We start from the raw sequence: 23,657 nt of genomic DNA on the forward strand, positions 1-23,657 counted from the left end.
TTAAATTGCTTGATTGTTTTGGTCTGATTTTGAAATCGAATTTTGGTTGGTAATAGGCTGTGCAGTAGAATTCTGATAGTCTCTGCAGTTGAAATGGCTTGAATTATGCGTTGAAATTGCGTTGATCCTGTGTTGATCATGTATTGATGTTGAATTTTGGGTTGAAATCGTGTTGATTCTATATTGATTCTTACGTTTAAATTGCTTGATTATTTTGGTCTGATTTTGAAATCGAATTTTGGTTGGTAATAGACTGTGCAGTAGAATTCTAATAGTCTATGCAGTTGAAATGGCTTGAATTATGCGTTGAAATTGCGTTGATCCTGTGTTGATCTTGTGTTGATGTTGAATTTTTGGTTGAAATCGTGTTGATTATATATTGATTTTTATGTTTAAATTGCTTGATTATTTTGTTCTGCTTTTGAAATCGTATTTTTGTTGGTAATAGTCTCTGCAGTAGAATTCTAATAGTCTCTGCAGTTGAAATCTTATTTTTGTTGGTAATAGTCTCTGCTATTGAATTCTGATATCTGTTGGTAATAGTCTCTGCTGTTGAATTTGGTCTGCTGAGTTTGTGCTGAATTTGTATTGATTGCGCGTTGATTTGTGTTGATCTTGTGATATGATTTTAGGTGTATTCCGTACAGAAACTTACATTGCTTTTTTGTTGATTTTGTGAGTAATTGAAACTGATTAATTAACGTGAATAGTGGAAGGAGAGAGAACGACGAAATCGGGATTGCATAATTATTCCATAAATAAATGATTCACTTTATTATGAAAATGTCTAATATGTCCTCTGTTGCCAGATTCATAGAGGTTATTGAAATTAATAATCTGGAAACATAATAAGCGTTGATAACTAATAATTAGTGGCTAGGATTAAAGTTTTGAGTTTTCATTATATATATGGTTTCCTATATCCAATTATATAAATCAAATACACTAATTGCCCTTTCTCAAATGCATAAAATTTTCCTACATACTATATTTTTGCCCCTCCTTAAGCATAATCCTGGCTACGCCCCTGTATTTTCCTATGATAATTCATCTAAAATTAAGTTATAACATTCAATCTCATGAAACAAACATAATACCTATTGAATCATGATAAATAAGCTTTCAAATCGAATGGACAATTAATTAGTCAAATCCAATATCAGCTTTAAAAAATTGAAAGTCGATGAGGGATTTGAAAGTGTGTGTAAACTATTTCAAACGTGCAGTAATTATACTAAAGAGGATATTGAGAAAATCGCTCAACAACTATATGGTAAGAGTAAGATTACTCATCATAAGATGTTTGAGGGAGTGATGCAATAGAATCCCAAGTAGGAATTGAAATTGAATAGCACCGGTTCAACGCGTTTCTAGCCAGATGAAGAAAGCCATGGAAACTCAAAAGGGTCGAGGACTAGTGAATCGAGAGGCAAAGAAGAAAGTCGTGGAAACTAAATGCATTAGGAAGAGATAAAGCTGATGCTAATACTTAAAAGGCAAAGAAGTAGCAACACAATCATATTGAATTCTTGATGATTTCATTGCAACATTGCGAGTAACGAGGGGCACACGCGGAAGGGAATGTGATACGTTGGAACGGAGGTTGAAAACATCCACGCTTAATATGTTGATGGCCAGGAGAGACTTATCTCCAAAAGAAGAAGCTCTGAAATGCCATCTACTGGCATAATTGTATGGGATGTGATCGTATTTTATGTGTTTTCAATGTATGTTGTTAATTATATATAGATGATGTGGAAGAGGTGAAAAACTAATTAAATACTTATTACAAATATAGTTCGTTGAGTTTGATTGGCTGGTCCCGGATAAACATGGTCTTAGAGAATAGAGAAGGATTTGATATTTCCAATAATTCATTGTATCAGCAACTCAATCGGCGATTATATCATATTCTTTTAATTTTAAAAAGTCTAGAAATAAAGTAGGTGATCACATTCTTTCCCAACTATACTACACATCGATTATTTTACCACAGATGATAAAATAAACAACCTTGATTAAGGCAAAAATAGTTACTAGTACTACTCCTACAACACAAGAAAAATTCCTAAAAAAAAAAAACTCCAAAACCCGGCATAATTTGGTGATCTGGAATCGTGGGCAGGTAAGAATCAGGAGTGGGATCGAGAATTGGAAGATAGCATAGAAGACAAGGTGTGAGCCAAGCCGGACACAATCGCCGCCTTCACCTGCCCTCTTTTTGGGATCGGTCGGCCGTACTCCGATCCCCGCCCGTTCATGTTCAGATTCATCGTCTCTCGGCGTCCTCCTTCCATCTATATTCCTCAATTGATTTTTTTTTCCCTCTTGCAGTAGAAATGAATGAGAGTTTAGTAAACTTGATTTTGGCTGCGGGTGGTGAATAACTGCAACTCCATCCACTTCTTATATATAACTCCACATTCCCAAAATACCCCTGCATTTGGCACTTTCTTTAATGGGAACGCGTGCTGAATAATTACATGGATTTTGGGATTATAATTTATATAATGACATGCCTTACTTGACCTGCGCGTGGGATTTCTAATACTAGTATATATATTAAATATAAAATATTTATTTTGTGGTATAAAATTTTATTTAGTGTTGGATTACATAAGTTGATGAAAATAGAATAAAATAAAAATTTAAAGTGGAAATGATATTATTTTTATTTTAGGTAATGTTTTATTTTTATTGAGATAATTCGAAAGGGAAAATGTTTCATTTTTAATGAGACAAAGAGAATAGTAATTTAACGTTGTAGTATAGTATATCTTATTTTGTCATCGTAATGCTATGACTTTAATTGTCAATTTAGTAAAAAAAAATAAAAATAAATGACCCTTTTCACTTGGGATGTCACAGAAATGGAAAATTAATTGGACAAAATTTTTATTTTTTGGAAGTACAAATTTATTATGGAAATTTTTGAGTCAATGAATTTGAAGCATGACTTAACGGAGGACTAGTCTATTTTTCTTTTGAGGAAGGTTGGAAATCAAATAGCAAGGACCACTCCACGTTCACACTATCACATATATTGTCTTTTGAATCTTTCATTTGTCCATTTCGAAAAATTCAGTCTCACCAATCGAATTTATTTGGTGGGGGATCTCGATCGATCATCAAGTATTTCGAATCACATGGACAATATTTTACCTAAAAAAGAAAAATGAACTGTTCACATTACTTTATGACGATATGACAATATCATTATTTCATTTGTGAGTTCATGATTATAGTTTAATTATAAGTGGTAGTAATAGAGTCAAGCAGGAGACTATTGGGCAATTCATTCGACGCTATCATATGTAGATAGTTTTTAGTATTAATTAAATAGATTATGAAAATATAAGAGTGACATTACAAATTTACAATGTATGTGCACGCAAAGGAAGAACAATAAATAGTAGTAAATCCCAAATTAGAAGAGAATAGGATATTTATACAATTATTGTTATACTATCACACCACATTAATGATTACATTAGTGCACTTGGTATGAAATCCAGAGGTAACACAAAGATCTCGAATCTTATATAAAGCTTGCTCATTTATCTTATTTTAATCAATTCACATATCAAAAGTTAGCCTTTGTAAAATACTAATTTACATAAACAAGGTAGTGGAGTGAAGTCCAGTTGTCAATAATTCCCCAGGCATCAAAGCCTAACCATATTCGAATTAATTAGCATGTTAAAGTTACGTTAATGCTCTTACTTTATGCTTAATAAAAAATAAAGTGATGTAAAACAAAATACGACCATATTCTTTGAACTCAAGAAAGGGGTCATGATCTGATCTTTGATTCCGTTGCACGTTTCACATGTGAATCCTCGATTTATGTCTTTGTAATAAGCTACATACATATATGGTTCGTATTTGTACAAGTAGTACGTACCAATTATTTTTCCATTGCTTAAGATTTGGTGAATTAGAATCTCATAAATATTTAAAAACTCATTTTAAAGACATCAACTGGCGAATGCCTTCTAACTAAGCAAGAGGTCAAGAAATTTATCTTCCCTCAAGTCCACAAATATGCATATAAAATTAAAAACAGAATTAATATATTACCAATAGCCATGTTCAGAAATCAGATCTAACATGTTTCCGACAAGCAGAATTTTGCAGGTATACAGCACAGCCGTTGCAGATATGAAGTACTGTACTTTATTACAAAGAGGGTAGTTGGTGTTGTTTATTGAGGGTTGTAATAAAATTGCATTGATTATAAAATTTAGAATTTGGATATTCGTTTGCATATTCTTGAATAAACTATTTAAACCAAAAGGTGGTGTTTAAGATTTTGTTAGCCAATAACAAGATTTCCAATAGGTCATCAAAGTAAAATTTTGGTTTGGGTTTCATATGTGTTTTTCTATAATTTTTTAACTTTGTATCTTCATCTTGGGTGCATTTTAGATAAACATTAAATTTATAGTATAAAGAATTAGGCCACTATAACTAATTAAGACTTAGAATTAATCTCAAAAGTGCGGTAATTATTTTCTGAAAAGAGTCACGTGGAAGAAAAATATCGGAAAATCGGTATTGTTATTTCACTAGACCAAATAAAAATTGTAAATATCGAAAAACATCAAAACAGATTTTCATTGGGTGTGAATCGTATGATCATGTTATATTTTTTAGTATTTCGAATGTAGTATTATTTTATGTTATTGCCTCTCACGCGTTTCATGTACATGTGAATGTTTTTATGAAAGATGCTTAGGTTGTTCTATTTTGTCACTTGTAAATGAAACTTTTATACTTCATGAAAGAAAAGAGTAAACTCAAATCTGAAAATACTTTATCATATAAAGATGTGTTACATTCTCTAACATTTCACTAGTTGAGACTCTTGGAGAGGGATTCGGTGGTAATTATAGACTCAATGGTTATAGTCCCCAACTGAAACTGACGATTATGTTATGATCTTAATTTAGAATCTCCGATCCCAATTTGGATCATTGGAATTTTTTTTTTTTCGTTAATATTTTTAAAGTGTTTGACTTGGATTTATTGGAATTACATCAAAATAAATGAGAGAATGCAATTATAAAATACTCGATAGAACTCATTCTTGGATGATAAGAGATTTTATATAATGTTATTTTGTGTGTTAAATGAAAAGAGAGAAAATTATGGATAAAAGTATTTATATTTTTTTAATAATGCGTATTTTGGTATGGCAAGAATTCATATGGTTCTGTACCAAAATTTGCAGCTCCAAACCTTATATTTGCAATCCAAACCGAATGGCGAACCATCCATAACTCACGATTCCGTCGACTACAATTACTATTCTGGATTAGTTCCGCATTACCGTTTCAAAGTGGTCACCTCTAATTTCAGGTGGTGTTTAGGGTAGTTTTTTTATAACATTTTTTACACTTTTAGCATATCTAATTCGAGTGTTGTTTCTATAGTAGTAGTAATTTTTTTCACACTTGTTACATTATTAGTGGTGTTGGTTTTGTAGTATTTTTTCACAGTTGTTATACTGTTGGTGGTGTTGGTTTTGTAGTATTCTTTCACAGTTGTTATTCTATTGGTACTACCTATATTAGTACTCGGTGTTGGGCATTTTGAGTTGTTATAATTAGAAAATGAATAAATATTTGACCAATTTGAATAAACTCATTTTCTAGATGTAACAGAATACATAACATAATTCATTCAGAGCTCAAAAAATGATTATCCATAATCCATGGGCGTTGGAGTTGGCCATTTCAACCGCTTTACGGCAAGCTAATGCCATCCAATTAATCTGGATCAGGATTGTGATCTAGAAGCTGAAGAAAGAATTGAAACGAAGGAGTGAGCCAATACAGAAACAATCGCCGCCTTCACTTGCCCTCTCCTCGGAATCGGACGCCCGTATTCCGTCCTCCGCCCGCCATCGATGTTCAACCTCATCGTCTCTCTGCGTCCTCCTTCCATCTCTAAACAATGTTAGTAGTAGTAGTAGTATTTTATTTTCTCTGCTCTGTTTTTGGTAGACTTAGAGTGAGTGGTGAATTTGTGGCACCAACTCCATCGCCTTTTATACACACTACCAAAGTCAGTGGGAAACGGGAATAGTCTTTCAATATTTACTTATTCAATTGCACACCTTGCTTGACAAGCATAAATATTCAATTGATTTGCTTTAAATAAATCAACTTCATTCTTACAAATGTTCTAGAACATGACCGAATATCCGTATTCCTTCATCACATAGCACATTTTCTAGAACATGACCGAACATTAAAACCACCCATTTTCTATCGCACTTGAAAATATAATGGGTATTTGTAACTACAGTATACATAATTGAAACACTTCATAATAAAATATTCGATTATATATTTGGAAATTGATCAAGTTAGATTTCAGTTTTTATGTAACCAGCACCTATAAATTATTATAGAACTAGTAGTAGAACTCCTAGTTTTCAATCACTGTCGCAGTTGGGTACCTGTTTTGTTAAGTTTATGGTTTATGAAAAAGAGGAAAATTGTTGGTCACACTTGACATCTGGCTGCTTTGGTGACCCGACGCGTTCACACAACTTTTTCTATTGAACTTTTTTCGCTTTCACACTAGCAATAGAAAGACAATGGTTATTGCATGTCAGTATGTGATTTTTAATTTATTTATTTTAATATTATAAAGGTACTTCTCAAGATTCTGCCGAACATGATTCAGGTAAACTTAGCACTTAAGGATGAATGTGACTAGCAACACAGAGATCTCAAATCTAAAGTATTTCTTAATTATAATTAATTGGTGACATAAGAAACAAAAAATGTGCAAGGCATTTTAAACTAGTTGTGTGGATTTTGAGTTGAGTAAATTTATTTTTCAGTTATGGTGAATATTGTGAGTTGTGTGGATTCTATTACTGTAAAGAAGCAGTGGAGTACTAAACTTTATGTGGACGAACCCAAATAAAAACAAAGCATGAAGGAGAAAATATAATCAAGAATTGTGTTTTTCTATTGTATTTTTAATGTTTAATGTTTGTTAGCATAAAATTATAAATGTTAGATTTTTAGCTTTGCCTAGTTAGAGAATCAAGATAAAAAAAAAAAAAAAAAAATCAAACTTGGGAGTTTTTTTTTTATCAAATTTCAAATGTTGTGAGTAAAAAAAGAATTCATCCAAATTTGGAATTTTGAATTTTCCTTTTGATATAGGAGCTAAAAGAAATTGGAATTTAAAGAGCAAAACACACCATTGAAGTAAGGGCATTCATGAAGACACTGCATCATAAAATATTTTATAATATCCTCGAGGAACATGGAAATAAAGAATTATCGATTAAAAACAAAAATTACGATAGAATTAAACATATTTGAGGAGAGAAATTGATTTGTGATATGATATGAATATACAACGGAGAAGCGCAATCACAAAAATTTACATCTCTAATCCAATCTGATTAGCATATGCATATGCATCATCAGGGGACAGAGCGTCGCCGGAAACCCCTTTTTCACCCAAATCTCAGCCTATCTTCACAGTCAGTCAGGATTGAGAACGGGAGCCAAAGGAAAGCATGGAAGATAAAGAGTGAGCCAATCCATTAACTATCGCCGCCTTCACTTGCCCCCTCCTCGGGATCGGACGCCCCTGCTCTCTCCTCCTCCACGAATTTCCGCCGTTGATGTTCATGTTCATTATCTCTCTGCGCCCTCCTTCCATCTTCAATCGATTTGATTTGATCTGATCTGATCTGATCTTCAAGTTCAGTGAGTTTGATTATCGACGGGAACTAAGTGGTTAGTTTATATAGACTCTGCGATTCCCAAAATACCCCTGACTTTAAGAAGTAATTACCGTCGCCCAAAGTTGTGAAAGGGCAATAAGGGATTAGGAATATTATTTTATTGTGTTCCGTTTGGGTGGAGCAAAAAGAGGCAAAGCAGGAATAGTGAGTTTGTAAGATTGTGATAATTGTGGGACACGAGCGGCATAAGGATCACGTGGATTACTATCTCAATTATGTAACTAAATAAACTCATAGTGGCAGGACCCAGGTGCCACCATGTCTTTATGTCCCCATCTTATCTTATTATTTCAAATTATTCAAGATCACAATCATTTTATTAATCCACCACCTTTTTATTTTTAAATTACTACTCACACCGATGCAATGGATTGTGACGACATTTTGATGAGATTCCATGTATTAGTAGTGATGGCTATTGTTCCACCTTTATTGGTGGGCCGTGGGCGGCTTGCTTGTCTTACTGTTTATAGATAACGGTGCCAGAGCCAAAGCCATATTAACACAAAATTGGCCATTCACTTTTGTTTTTCCAAGTCAATTTCATCAATATATGACCATTTCTTAATAATATTTGCAGCCATATGTATTTTAAAAATTTGGATAGTTGTTGACGTGACACGGAAAACAAAATAACACTATAATCGGAAGGTTAATTGAAATGTTAAGGTTACGTGAATGAAGAGTTCAAACTTCAAATTATCCAGATTCTAGAGGAATGATATTAATGAGAAAATTATAAATAAATCAGTTATCGATACAAGCAATAAGTCAAAACATGGCAATCTTGACTGGGAAAAGAGTCAAAAGAGTAAAGAGGACCATTTGATCCGTTCATACGTCTTTCAATTTGTAAAAAGGTCACTTCATTTCACTCCCCAAATTTAATACTCCATTAATCTTGCTTGGCAGCCACTCTCGACAATTAACAATTAACAACAATACAAGAATCTGAATAATTTATTGTGTGAGAATTTTAATGCTATAATATACATCACCGTTCGTATTAATTATATAACCTTACGTTAAAAATGTTTAGTTGAATTCATCTGAACTTTAATAAATGTGACATCTGATGATGTGGGTTTTGATCATCAAGAAAATGAAAAGCAAAATTCACATCGGAAGAGAAGAATAAACTTAGTCAAGGACTCAAGCACCCAGACCCCATTGCAAATTGAGCACTGGAAGCTCAAAGCCTCAAATTGTCAAAAATCTGACACAAGAACACTAGAAAATATTCAGCTATGTTCCTAAATAAGTCCTAAAAGTATAAATATGAGTTTTAATAAAAAATGGTGTCATGTCCGGAAAATATTGGTAGCTATTAAAGTGGTGGGTCTTATAGTAAATAAATTGATATAATGAGATTAGTAGTAAGTAGTATGTAGTCAGATGATGAAAAATAAGTATTATTTATGGGCTCGGAAAATAAAACATATCCAATGGGCCTAATTCGCTGGATCTGAAAATTTAATTAAGTAATACTACTACTCCATAAATTACAGTTAGTTATAATTATAATATTATCTCTGTAGAAAACTTTAATAGAGGATTTGTACTATATTATTTTGGGCTTTTATTTCCGAATCTGCGCAGAGCACAAAACTTTCTTTATAACTTATAAGAGCCCAATATTTTACAGCCTGGTATAAGTTCAAAACATTGGCTCTTACTATAATTTGTTGGATCAATGTTTGTCCTATAATATATGATCAATCTTAAACTCACTCTGTTGAATCAATATTTATCCTATAATATGATCAATCCTTCTTATATCATTTTAACCACAAAAGTTATGACACCTCTGAACAAAATTTGTGTATAATCTTTAAAATATTAAAATCAGTGTCTATCTCCAACAAAATATTAATATATGGGAAAAACATACAAATTTAATTTGAACTTAGTAACATGATTTATACATAGACATGAAAAAAGATGTTCAACAGAAGTTGAAAAAAATAGGGCAAAGCCATAGAGATTATAGGGCATGATGGCACTTATAGCTCAAAGGAAGGTGTGATATTCTTGAAAATCAACATGACATAGATAGAATTTAGAATGGTGTTATTACATGAGTAGAAATGAATGGTTGGAAGAAGTTAGAGATGGAGCTTTCATAAAATAAGCGCGTTAAGAAAGAGTGGACTTTTGGCTGGGCTGGGTAGCAGGGTAGTAGGGTACATTACAGATTACATTACACTTACACATGCACATGAATTCAAGGCTGTAAACCACATTGATTATCTACAAGTAGTTGGCCTGCATATATCTTGCCTCTTTAATTCCTATCAACACACTATCACTATTCTATGCTAGACCCACCATTACTATGGGATTCAAAATATCTCCATCTCCTTACGAATTCAATGTCCCACATCAGCCGTAAGAGCAACCGATGTGGGATTTATAAACTAAATGAGCTCTGTCTCCTAACAGACTAGTCATGTAGGATGAGTTTTCCTAATAGACTAGTCATTTAGGATGAGTTTTCCTGTTTAATCTGTATCATTGGTGCTTTCATTAAGAGCCGTTGGCCCAGAGTGGTGGCCGGGCAAAGAACTCACCATGACCAACGAGTAAGTTTGGAGCCAACTCGGAGTGGTGGCCGAGCAAAGAACTTGCCGTGACGAACAAGAACTTGGAGTGGTGCTCTGGCAAAGAACTAGCCGTACCAACGTGGACGTTGGCCCTTAAGGGGGTTGATTGTTACAGACTTAATGTCCCACATCGGTCATCAGAGCAACCGGTGTGGGACTAAATGGGTCCTCTCTCCTAACAAACTAGTCTTTTTTGGATGAGTTCTCCTGTTTGATTTGTAACATCAACCCTCTGTGTGTATATATATATATCTAGTCTGATTAATTTCTTGGTTTAATCTAACCAGTTTAAACTTGACATTCAATCTCGTATTTGGTCCCCCAGCATATACACCAATTAATACATCTATTTGATAGAGATATATATAAGCAGCAGGCGCAGGTCCATACCTATATTATTTGACATTCTAATACACATTATTTATAGTTGGAACTTAAGTGTGATGATTTTATGTGATGTGAAAGAAGCAAAAGAAGAAGGATGTTTATTTGTTTAAAGCACTCATCGCACCTAGATATATACTGTTAGGGAGATTCAATATAGAGAACAGAAAAACGGATATCTGAAAGTCGTGCAAAACACTTTCAAATCAAATCAATTTCGGTGGTTCTACCAAAGTTATTTGATCGGATAAAATTCAGAGAATACAGAACCTTCTTATGTGTATTCGAGATAATGAACCAGAAGACTTGATCGGATTTTGAAGAAGATGAACCGATGCAGCTGTTGACGAAACAGTGCATCCGTTGGGATTTAACTGAAAATAACCGATTTTCAAAAAGGTTTCGAAATTGCAAATTAGTCCTTCGATTTTCAGAAATTACATTTTCGGATGAATTTCTGAAACAGCAACTTCGTTGGAAAAATTTCCAAGCTGACCTCGACCCCAGCTAGGGGCTCTGCCCCTTGGACCCCGCTACCCGGGGGCGCTGCCCCCGTACCCCCGTTCATCTATTTAGGGGCTTCGCCCCTAACATCATAATGAATTCAAATAAGTGTGCACTCCGCACCTCCATACTTAAATGATGTATCATTATAACAATAACCGATCAATCAAATTAATCCAATTACACTAAAATATCCAACAATCCTCCCCTATTTTAGTGCAATCCTTGATTAACTAAAACAAGTCATCTCAAACATTCAAACTTTTGCATAAATGAAATATCGTAACGATTGAATTCCATATTAGTACATTACACATTCCAAATATTCGAATACCTCGAGTGTCTCTAAGGATTGAACCCTGGGGACTCACATTGAATACACGAAGATAATGTACACAAAAGTTTACATACGAATATGTTCTCTCTTGACACTATATTTTACTAGCCTATGTCCCTATCCTTCATAAACACGTCGAAACCAAGTCCCAGTTTCTTGAAGCGGCTAAACTTCATGCTTATATAGGTAGCTCCTTTATTCTTGCACCTACATTTGCAATTTTTCAAAAGAACTATTAAGAATATATACATTCAACCTCCTTAACTTGTAGATCCGAACACATACCTTGAGACGATTTTCAAATGTGTTCCAATCTTCAAATATTAAGTCTTCCACATTGAATTCTGCATCTAGTATCATACTAAATGGGAATTGGGTATCTTAATATCAAAGATTTGTGGTGGACTTTAATCCCATCCCTATAGCCGATTTGTACACAAGATCTCTACTTAACCCTTTGGTTAAATGATCGGCTAAGTTATCATGAGTTCTCACAAACTCCACAGATATCACACCATCCATAATAAGTTCACGAATCATGCTATGTCTAACACCTAAGTGTCTAGACTTTCCATTATACACTTGACTATATGCCTTAGCCAAGGTAGCTGCACTATCACATCTGATAGATATAGGTGATATCGGTTTAGGCCACAATGGAATTTCATATATTAAATTTCTTAGCCATTCAGCCTCTTTACCAGCTGCTGCTAATGCCACAAACTCCGATTCCATTGTTGAATTCGTGATGCAAGTTTGTTTCTTTGATGCCCAACATATAGCACCAGCTCCAAGCCGGAATACCCAACCACTTGTGGAAGAATGATCTTCCATATTGGTGATCCAACTTGCATCCGAATAACCTTCAAGAACAGAAGGAAATCCAGAGTAAGTCAACTTATAATCCATGGTTCCTTTTAAGTACTTAAATACTCGATTCATTGCTTGCCAATGGATTAAACTTGGATTATGAGTATATCGACTCAACTTTCCAACTGCAAAGGCTATATCGGGTCTAGTACTAATCATAGCATACATTAGTGATCCAATAGCCTTCGAATATTCAAGCTGATTCACAGCAACTCCTTTATTAGGCACGAGTTTTGCACTAGGATCAAAAGGAGTCTTAACCGAAGAACAATTTTTGAAGTTGAACTTTTCCAACACTTTCTCAATATAATGTGATTGAGAAATGGAAATTCCTTGTTCTCCATGTGTGATCTTAATTCCAAGAATCACATCAGCCTTCCCCATGTCTTTCATTTCAAACTTAGATGACAAAAATTCCTTCGTTTTATCAACTTGATCTTGGTCAGTACCAAAGATCAACATGTCATCCACATATAGGCAAATGATAACCCCTTTACCGGTAGCATCAAATTTGTTATATACACACTTGTCTGCTTGGTTTAATACAAAACCATTCGACAACGCCACGTCATCAAACTTTTGATGCCATTGCTTGGGGGCTTGCTTTAGTCCATAAAGAGATTTTACCAACTTACAAACCTTATGTTCATTACCAGGCATGACAAAGCCTTCTGGTTGTTTGATATAAATCTCTTCCTTTAATTCACCATTCAAGAAGGCAGTCTTAACATCCATTTGGTGAATTACAAGATTATGTATAGCAGCAAGTGCTAACAATAATCTAATTGTGGAAATCCTAGCAACAGGAGCATAGGTATCAAAGTAGTCAATGCCTTCCCTTTGTCTAAAGCCTTGGATAACCAATCTGGCTTTACACTTGTCTATGCTTCCATTCACCTTCATCTTCGTTTTGAAGATCCATTTGCTATTTAAAGCTTCACAACTGGGTGGCAAATCCGTCAGTATCCAAGTACCATTTTGGATTATAGAATCCATTTCCTCTTGGATTGCCTCTTTCCAAAATGCAGAATCTCTTGAAGCCATAGCTTCTTTGTAGGTCCTTGGATCATCACCAATAGTAAAGCAATATTGATATTGAAAATTAATTTCATTTCTTGATCTTTCAAGTAAGTACAATTGGAAATCATTTCCAAATGACTTAGCTTTTCTTGCTCTACTACTTCTCCTAGCCTCAGGAGGTGTATCCATAACTTTTCCAGTTACATCATCAGAGTTACTAGACTTTGCAATCATGCCTCCAGGTTTAGGTATAGACGTGAATCTATCCTCATTGCCAAATTCAGCATCCCTTGACTCAATAATAGAGTGCACAGATACATAGTCATTAGGTTCTAAGACATAGAACCTATAACAAACAGAATTTTCTGAATACCCCAGAAACACACAATCTATACCTCTTTGACCTATGGTTTTCATTTTAGGGTCAATTAGTCTTACCACTGCTCGACAACCCCAAACTCTGAGATAACTCAATTTTGGTGGTTTCTTATGCCAAAGTTCATAAGGGGTTATTTTGTTCCTTTTGTTAGGAACTCTATTCAACAAATAACAGGCTGTTAACATAGCCTCATCCCAAAGTCCTTCACTTAGGCCAGAATAACACAACATTGAATTAATCATTTCTTTCAACGTTCTATTCTTTCTTTCAGCTACACCATTTTGTTGTGGTGTATATGGAGCAGTCGTTTGATGTACTATACCAGTCGATTCAAAATATGCTGGATCATAATACTCACCTCCCCTATCAGTGCGAAGAGTTTTAATCTTCACACCATGATAAAGCTCTACACTTTCTTTAAAGATTTTAAATTTATCAAGAGCTTCATCTTTGGAATGACAGAGATAGACATGACAAAATCTAGTAGCATCATCGATAAAAGTAACTACATGGAGTACTTTTTATTACCAAGAGATGGAGTCGAATGAAAATCACACAAATCACTATGCATAAGTTCTAATACCTTAGTTTCTTTATTGACATTCTTATTGAAAGGTTGTCTAGTTATCTTAGTTAACATTTATCTTAGTTAACATGCAAGTTTTACACTTTTCATCATTCAACTCAAAAGCTGGTATTAAACTCATTTTCGACATATCTTTCAATCTCTTGTAATGTACATGTCCAAGTCTAGCATGCCACAATTCTGATTTACTAATATGATTACTAGAACTAGTAGAAGTCATGCAAACAGAATTATTAAAAAAAGAGACATCTAAATTTAACTTAAACATGCCACATAGATAACCAAAACCAATGAAATTACCATGCCTTGACAGAATATATATATATATATATATATATATATATATATATATATATATATATCACTTTCTAATACTTGTTTATAGCCACAACTATTCAATACAATACCAGAAACTCAGTTTTTACGAATTCCAGGTACATAAACTACATTTTCTAACAATAAGGAATTTCCAGAGGTAAATACTAGGCTAACAGATCCTATTCCTTTGATTGGTTCAGTTGCAACATTGCCCATCTTCAAGGAAGATCCATCTTCAATTGGTTTAAAGTCCTTGAACCATTGACGATCCTTGCATACATGACATGTTGCACCCGAATCAATCCACCATGAGAGATCATCATCCTGCACATAAAATGCTTCAGAGATTATTGATGCATAATAATTCTCAACCGAATGATCATTAGGTACAGAAAACGAACCTGATTGCTTTTCAGGATCCTTGGATCCATTTGGACCAGCCTCGTTTTTCCCTTTTCCTCCACCTTTTCCAGACTTACAATCCTTCTTGAAGTGTCCGGATTTGCCACACTTCCAGCAAGTCAGTTTGGGCTTCTTATTCCCATCCTTACTGTAATTCCCTTGAAACTTCCGTTTGCCTTGAAACTTACGTTTCTCTTTACCAGCCTTTGGGGATTCACCCTCTTCCACCATGTTCACAGAGGAACCAACGATGTTTTTAGTATTACCTACAGAACTCTTTTCCATATCACGTATGGACTGTTCAATCTGGAAATCACTTCCAAGTTCGACCAAGTTCAATTCCTCCTTCTTGTGTTTCAAATTATTTTTAAAATCCTTCCAAGAAGGTGGCAATTTATCAATAATACTAGAGACAGAAATGGATTCATCCATTTTCATATCATATTGGGAAAACTGTCCCAATATCCTCAACAACTCGTTGTATTGTTCCATGACAGGCCTCGAATCAACCATTTTATAGTTAATAAAATTACCAACAAGAAATTTCTTGCTAGAAGCATCTTCTGCCATATATTTGGCTTCGAGGGAATCCCACAATTCCTTAGCAGATTCAACATTTTGATACACATCAAACAGAGAATCAGACATACCGTTTAAGATGTGACCACGACATATGTAGTCATCGTTCTCCCACTTCATCCGCCTCCTTGTCTGTTCCAGAGTTTCATTTTCAACAGCCTCGGGCATGGGAGTACTCAGAACGTACACCACCTTGAGATTTGTCAGCATGAAGTGCATCTTCTTTTGCCAGCGCCTGAAGTCCTGGCCAGCAAACTTATCCAACTTCGCGAAACCTTTCGCTCCTTCCTTCATCGTTTCTTTGTTCGACTTAATTGATTTGATCTTTGTTAGGGAGATTCAATATAGAGAACAGAAAAACGGATATCTGAAAGTCGTGCAAAACACTTTCAGATCAAATCAATTTCGGTGGTTCTACCAAAGTTATTCGATCGGATAAAATTCAGAGAATACAGAACCTTCTTATGTGTATTCGAGATAATGAACCAGAAGACTTGATCGGATTTTGAAGAAGATGAACCGATACAGCTGTTGACGAAACAGTGCATCCGTTGGGATTTAACTGAAAATAACCGATTTTCAAAAAGGTTTCGAAATTGCAAATTAGTCCTTCGATTTTCAGAAATTACATTTTCGGATGAATTTCTGAAACAGCAACTTCGTTGGAAATAAAAAATTTCCAAGCTGACCTCGACCCCAGCCAGGGGCTCTGCCTCTTGGACCCCGACCCCGCCAGGGGCTGCCGCCCCTTGGACCCCGCTACCCGGGGGCGCTGCCCCCGGACTCCCGTTCATCTGTTTAGGGGCTTCGCCCCTAACATCATAATGAATTCAAATAAGCGTGCACTCCGCACCTCCATACTTAAATGATGTATCATTATAACAATAACCGATCAATCAAATTAATCCAATTACACTAAAATATCCAACATATACCTAATTAAAAGAAATTTGGAGAGTAGTGCTGTCTCTGCAGCGCATTTGGATTGCTTTGCTTTGATTGTGCATTGGATATTATTGACTAACTTGTATCAATATTACTATATGAACACCTTACACCTAATCTATCCATCCACACTAATGGGAATTTCACGTAATTTATAGTAATAATTTAAAACACGGTGTAACACGAAACATGTGAAATGATAATATAACTGCCAATGTTTTCGTGCCCTGTGATTTCTTTATAGTATTATTTTAAACAAAAAACCGTAATAATGTGATAAGTAGTGTGTTAGGTTAAAAGGAGAAACAGTATGAGTGCAGATCAGCCTAAAACAACACCGTCCGTCTAATTAATTTATGCTTTATAATTGGCGCTTAATTATTGTTAGTCTTGAAGCTTATCTATACCACTCAACGCAATTTATAAGATTGAGTTAATAATCCAATATGGGCTAGCTATTAATTAGTCAAGAGAAATATCTAGACCCTAAATACGTATGATACAAGAAATATCAAGCAATGCCCTTGAGACAGACGTAGTTGAGTGATAAGTTTAAACGAATTAGTAATACTTCATTAATGGTAAGTAATTAATTTTGTTCACCTCAGCAGCCAACAACATATACAACTCCTATGGTCCATCCTAAATCTATATATATATCACTATCAAGTAGTATTACCACTTTGTCTAACAATCTACAGTGTAACATCAAATCAACCCAATCATAATGCATAATGTATAATGCACATCACACATGTTACTAAAATTTAAATATAGCAGTATCTAAATATATATACTCCATCCGCCCCATAGATATAGTGTCTAAATAGACTCATAACGAGCAATCTCGTTGTCAATTTCGGCTTGGATTGCAGGCATGGCCTTGTGAACATTTTCGTAGGAATACAATTTTTGTGATTGTTGATGAAATAAGTTAATTGAGATTGTATTTATAGATTTAGAAATTAAACAATATACAAGACACCCCCAAAAAAAAAAACCACCCCTCATCCCTGTCGCGTCACTGTAGACAAGCAAGCAGCGGGGGTTGTCGAGGGAGGGGAGTCACAAGTGTCGTCGGTGCGATGCAGGCAGGCAACGCGACAAATTTTTCCTTTCTTTTTAATTGATGGAATTCTTTAATGGAAAATTTCCATATATTTCCATGCATGAAAATTGATTAATGAGAATTTTCCATATATTTTTATATTGTTAATTTCCACATTTATTGATTAATGGAAATTTTCAATACATTTTCATTTTTTCCACAAAAATTCCTGAATTTTCCATACTTAATGAATATTTTATGCATGATTAATGGGAATAATAATTGTGTAAATTAATGTAAGACTCTGATATAGTAGGAGTTTGAGTGTGGTGCAAAAAATGAGAAGAATAATGATGTAACGGAGAATTGGGTTTCAAAGCGACAGCCCCTCGCAAAGACTTTGGTTTTGTTTGCAATAACTGCGCCCCAACCTACTTTGGCCCTCTCTATCAGGAACTCAACTGCCATCCAATTCTATTTCTACTCCATTTAATGCCTTTTTCCTCTCTCTATACTTAAATAAATATATCTTCCACCATTTCTAAATCTTCCCCCAAATCATCACACCATGAAATCAGCTGCTCTTATTATTCTCCTCTTTTCTCTATGCCTCATCGCAGCCACAGCCACCCGACCCAGCCCCTCCACCTCCAACCAGGCCGGCGGCTACTTCGGCGGCCCGGGTAACGGCTTCGGCATACCCGGCTACGGCAACTTCGGCGGCGGCTATGGCGGCGGCTACGGCGGCCCCAGCGGAGGCGGTTCCTCGCATGGCGTCGTGCGCCCCACCGTGGTCTGCTCTGAAAAGGGGCCCTGCTACAAGAAGAAGCTCACCTGCCCGGCCAAGTGCTTCAGCTCCTACGGCGGCTCCGGGAAGGGCTACGGCTACGGCGGCGGCGGCGGCGGCTGCACCGTCGACTGCAAGAAGAAATGCACTGCCTACTGCTGATCAGGATACACGTACACGTGTCCTCTAAATATATACTAGTAGACTGGCTATGTATTTATAAATAGTTGGCTACAAGATTTACTTGCTGCCACCTACTCATCATCTATGTACTATACATGAGTTAGATTGGATTGTGATTCCACTCAATATTTGCTGCTTTGTTTTTGTTGCATGTAACAAACTTTTGCAGTGAATTTGGGGCTTCTTCTTAGCCTCTATAATATCGGTATCTCATTCTGATCTATCTTGTTCACTTTTTCTCTTTTGTTATTGTATGACAATAATTTGAAGAGAGAAAATTAAATAAATGAGTAGTAATAGATTTACAGGAGCCTTCAAGTTGTGTCTGTGTTTCAAAATCAGTCAATCTATTAGTACATATTACAAGAAAAGGAGGAACACTCCTCCATCCACAGAACAAGTGTATTTCAACAGATATTACATTGCTGCTCACGCGGCTCATCTGGCAGTGTCGCGCCTCATCTCCGCTGCTTGGCCGCTGCCTCGGAAGTACATGTATACTTGCTGCCAAGTTGAGAGGGATTTTCTCAGTTAAAGGTTAAATTTTTATGGATGTTGGAAATGATGAGTTGTTACCTGTATGACCCAAAGGCTCAGAACTGTCTCAAGGCAGAACAATCCAAAACCAATGAAGTAGAAAACCTGAGTGTATGCCAAAATCTTGTGAGTTATAACTCAAAGGAAAGCTGCATCCTAACTATTATAATGGATTCGGCTTACCCCAACCAGAACATGGTCGCCTATGAGGTCTATGGCTGACAAGATACCTCTGCACAAGACACCGTCTCAGTGAAATCAAAACCCCAAATGCGGATTATGTATATATGGTTTATTGATGGTTAACTTACGACAGAGATTTTCCTCGGAAAACAATAGGGGGCGCAATCGCAGCAAGGATGCAAAATCCGATGTGAATCTGTTGTGGCATAAGATATTAACAAGATCGTATACTTGATTTGAAGGTAGAGCCTGCATCGAGCATTATAAGGAACTTACCAAGTAAAACAGGAAAAACCATCCAAACTTGAAAGCACTTTCTTTCCTGCATAATGGAGAAGCAGCTAATTAATTCTGTTACCTTTGGCTTTTAAGAATTTAGTGCATGCTTATAAACATATAGCTATTTTGCAGTTACTAATCTTACATGTCTATTCAATTTCTACATACAAAGTTCTTGCGTTTCTTATGTGTTTCCACAAGAAAACTACGTGAAAACAGAAAATGTAAAAGGTGGTTAGCAGCGAGATAACAGTCACTTACCTGAAAGCTCTGTAGAGTGGGCGATACCATAGTACATAGGCTCCAGGTACCCCAACTATGAAGTAGATTATTGCAAGAAACCAAATCCTCACACCTAGTTAACGAACGCGAGTCAGAAAATCAGTAAAGAAAAAGAAAACTCAGCTTAGCAATACACGAAATGATGATCACAATACTCACTTTCTCCTTTAATCCACGCAGTAGTCACAGCTATAATATTCCAGAGAAGTGCAAAGGACATTCCTGATTACCAAAGAAAATAATACATCAATAGTAGTATTTGTGAGAGAAGAAGCTCCTTCTTAGCCTCAGCGCAGTACCCAAAAAAAGGAGATCGGAAAAAATGGAGATAAAAGAGATAAATAAGCAAATGAGTGACAAGAATGACAAGAATGCTGTGTTTCAGAACACAAAGAATGTACTAAATTGTAATTGTCATACCCTAACTCTTGACATACTCTTATAGCTACAAGCTGTATCAGAGTAAAAACAAAGCCTATCAAGTATCAACCTCTCCAATCAAGTGAAGCATTATGCTAAGCATTGATTATTAAAACTGCAAAAAGCTACCTTTATGCAAGTGTTTAAAAGAAGAGGGAGAAGGATTTCTTCACACCCGAAGAAAGAAATTTATATAGAATACAAAAACACAGCACAACCAATTCAATCGATATGTTGATTTCTTTGGCATGAATGAATCACGGGTTCTAATTGAAGGGGGCAGAGGAACAACGATTTAAGCATCAATGCTTGACATACAATATCGCAAGTAGCACAGAGATCGTCATTGAAACATAGAAGTGAAATTTTGATACATTTTTAAAAGGGTAAACAAACAAGAAGCCTCTAAATTCAATCCAAATCCACCCTCTACATAAATGAGTTGCAAGCGTGTTTATATAGTAAATTGAGGGCATGTATAAAGTTAAACAAGTATATAGGAAAATTATTTGCATACCTAAGAAGGTTGTGAACGCAACATATTGAAGCCTTTGAAGGTGAATTGGTATTTCATTTGCAATATCATGATGAATAATAGGAAAAAATGGAGGCCAATTTTTCTCCTCAATAACGATGCCAGCTGAAAAGAGAAAGAAATCAATGACAGTACACCATGGCTTTTTTGAAGCAGTCCACTAAAAATAAAAAACAGAAACAAGAGATTTTGATTTTTTTTAATAGCGGGTTGTCAAGTAATAAAAGATCCAGTTGTAATCAGCAGAGCACCTCGAGCAATGGCCTCTTCTCTCCGCCTTATTTCCTGCAGAGCATTATCATCATAAATCAGGCCTACATCTTGGGATGCCTACATTAATGCAGCTTGTACTCTAATTGTGCAAGATGAGGATCTTATGAGTTGAGTACAGACTACAGAATGTAGGAGCCAAGAAAGTTTTACTGCAAATCTGCAATCCACTAACCAACCAATGCTAATACAGATATTCTTTGCAGCATCCGTTAAAGTTCACATAATGTATGCAGAGCATACAAGTGCTCTCACTCATCATTAGGCTTCAAATTATTCACATTGACCTAATTTTGCTTGCAGAATTAGATTTGTTTGTCAAGGAAATAATGTGCGCAGGGAGTGTTACTTTTAATAACTATACACATATACATAGTGATAGATCTTTTTATTAGCGTGTGAATACTGCAATTTCCATTAAACATACTTTAAGAAAGAAATTATCAGTTAAGTTTATAGAGCTTCCTACGAAACTTTGGGAGAAGAAAACATGCCTCAAATCAACCTTGACACACACTTAAATGATGTTCCTCCGTAGAGCATCATCAATTGCTTATATTGTAAATAAAAGGTACTCATGTGATAATATAAATGTAAAATGACCAGTATGGTATTCCCCTAAAAATATGGCACCAAATAACAATTTGTACATATGAAATGCCGAGAATTTTGTGGTGACATAGTGATTCCACATACCTGTTCCCTCCTTTTCAATTCAGCTTCTCTTGCCTGGAGCTCTCTCGCTTTCTGTTTCAAGTCCAAAAATAAAAATTCTTGTATCACAACACCAATCAAGGGAATGGATATAGAATATTCAACTGCAAGTTAAACAATCTGAAGAAAGAAATTGCAGTTACCGAAGTATTATCAAGAGGAATATCAACTGGGGCTGTAGGATTGTAGAAATCAGCAGGCTCTGGTGGAAGAGGTGAAAGCCTTGACTTTGTAGCGGAAGGAGCACTCCCAGTAGTCTGATCACGCAAAATGTACACAAAAAGATAATCAATGTTACAATTGCACAAAGATGGCAATTTCAATCTTGCCGGAAGAAATTCAAGGTTCTCTAGAAGAAATATCCTAACGCTCAAGGTCTCAAGCTGCGGAAAAGTATGAACAAAAATTCGGGTACTAAGATATGACACATGATATATTTTCCTTTGACTTGCTTAATAGTATTCCTCCAAGCCAAGATCCGGCTATCACAAATTCACAATGATCAACTATAATTGCTTCTCCTTCCACAAGTTAGTTAGAATCAGTTACTGTCAGGCTGTCAGCTAGAAACTCAACTCAACTCATTAAAGATGACTGAATCGTATTTTAACTTAAAAGAGTTTTATGTTGCGGATATGAACCCGTAGGAGAACCACCACCAGTCCACCACCACAATGGTCTAAAATTTACCGTTGTATAAAATGAGCCTCCACTAAACTTTGATTCTCCGCCGGTGGTTCCTTTTCTCCCTCCATCCTGGAGTTAAAAAATCAAAAAACATAGAAGCATCAGAGTCAAACACAACAACTATGTGGAGTACAAACACCTTATCCAACCTGCTAGAGAATCACCATATTTCAAGTTTCCTTTAACAAAATCGCATGACAACAAACAACTATCTGCATCGAAATTAGAAGGTCGCCTAACTAAAACTCAAGCAACACAACCGCCGAAAGAGGAATGTAAATAACTACATGAAATTCTCAAGCAGAAGTGTATCACAAGAACTACAGCAGAAGGAAGCATCACATGAGGTAGCAGGCAATCAGAATCATAAAAACCCCCAATTTATACAACACTTTTTACAACTAAAATATTTCTGCATTTGTAATAGCATGCAAAATTAATTTTGTGAAATTGAAGGGAGCATAAGGTGGGTTCGGCTGAAAATTCATAGCTTGTATCGAAAATAAACTTACAGAAAAGGGATTAACTTCTTCCTCTTCATCAAAAGGGTTGCTATCGTAACGGCCCGCCATGTTGATGACTAATAGCTTTAATCAAATACCAATTGCAGAAACGAATAAAGGAGATATCTTGATGTCCAGATAGTTTAATTTGGGGGTGCTAGAAAAGTATAAGAAGGTGTTTAAGCTTGGAGGGGAAGAATTTCAGATAATTTGGATCAATTGCAAAACGAGACTGTATAAGAGAAGAGAATGAGAGAAAGCCGAAATGTGTTTGTAGACTTGTCCATAGTCAGCTTTGAAAGAGACGAACTTTCCTTCGAAAATAAAATTAATTTTATAATAGCCACCCAAACAAGAAAAAATAAATGTTCTAGAATTTTTTGATAATTTCTTTTCGTTTTTAATTTAAAATTTCTATTTTATTGAGATGGATATGTGCCAAATAGCAAGGATATGGGGTTGATACCGTGTGGAGCATTAAAGTCATAAGCTTCAAATTTTGAATAGTATTATTATGAACAC

At 35.4% G+C, this 23,657-nt stretch overlaps 2 protein-coding genes across 2 annotated transcripts; one reads left to right on the forward strand and one right to left on the reverse strand.

Annotated features, from left to right (window-relative positions):
- Positions 1–18,229: 18,229 nt before the first annotated feature.
- On the forward strand, positions 18,230–18,946 carry LOC125215637 (uncharacterized). Its single transcript, XM_048117115.2, has one exon. It carries the CDS (start codon positions 18,324–18,326, stop codon positions 18,702–18,704), a length of 381 nt encoding a protein of 126 aa, XP_047973072.1. The 5' UTR covers positions 18,230–18,323; the 3' UTR covers positions 18,705–18,946.
- Positions 18,947–18,988: 42 nt separating this feature from the next.
- Positions 18,989–23,439, reverse strand: LOC125215636 (secretory carrier-associated membrane protein-like). The gene is made up of 13 exons (XM_048117113.2): positions 23,145–23,439; positions 22,636–22,701; positions 22,089–22,202; positions 21,928–21,978; positions 21,213–21,246; positions 20,944–21,066; positions 20,166–20,228; positions 19,986–20,079; positions 19,722–19,767; positions 19,574–19,641; positions 19,446–19,494; positions 19,302–19,367; positions 18,989–19,229 (listed from the first exon to the last, which is right to left on the reverse strand). The coding sequence occupies exons 1-13, from the start codon at positions 23,202–23,204 to the stop codon at positions 19,164–19,166; spliced, it is 900 nt and encodes a 299-aa protein (XP_047973070.1). The 5' UTR covers positions 23,205–23,439; the 3' UTR covers positions 18,989–19,163.
- Between the last annotated feature and the right edge of the window lie 218 nt (positions 23,440–23,657).

The sequence above is a fragment of the Salvia hispanica genome, chromosome 3, assembly GCF_029641045.1.
Source record: "Salvia hispanica isolate PSC_SH4W2 chromosome 3, Shi_PSC_v1, whole genome shotgun sequence".
Taxonomy (NCBI): domain Eukaryota; kingdom Viridiplantae; phylum Streptophyta; class Magnoliopsida; order Lamiales; family Lamiaceae; genus Salvia; species Salvia hispanica.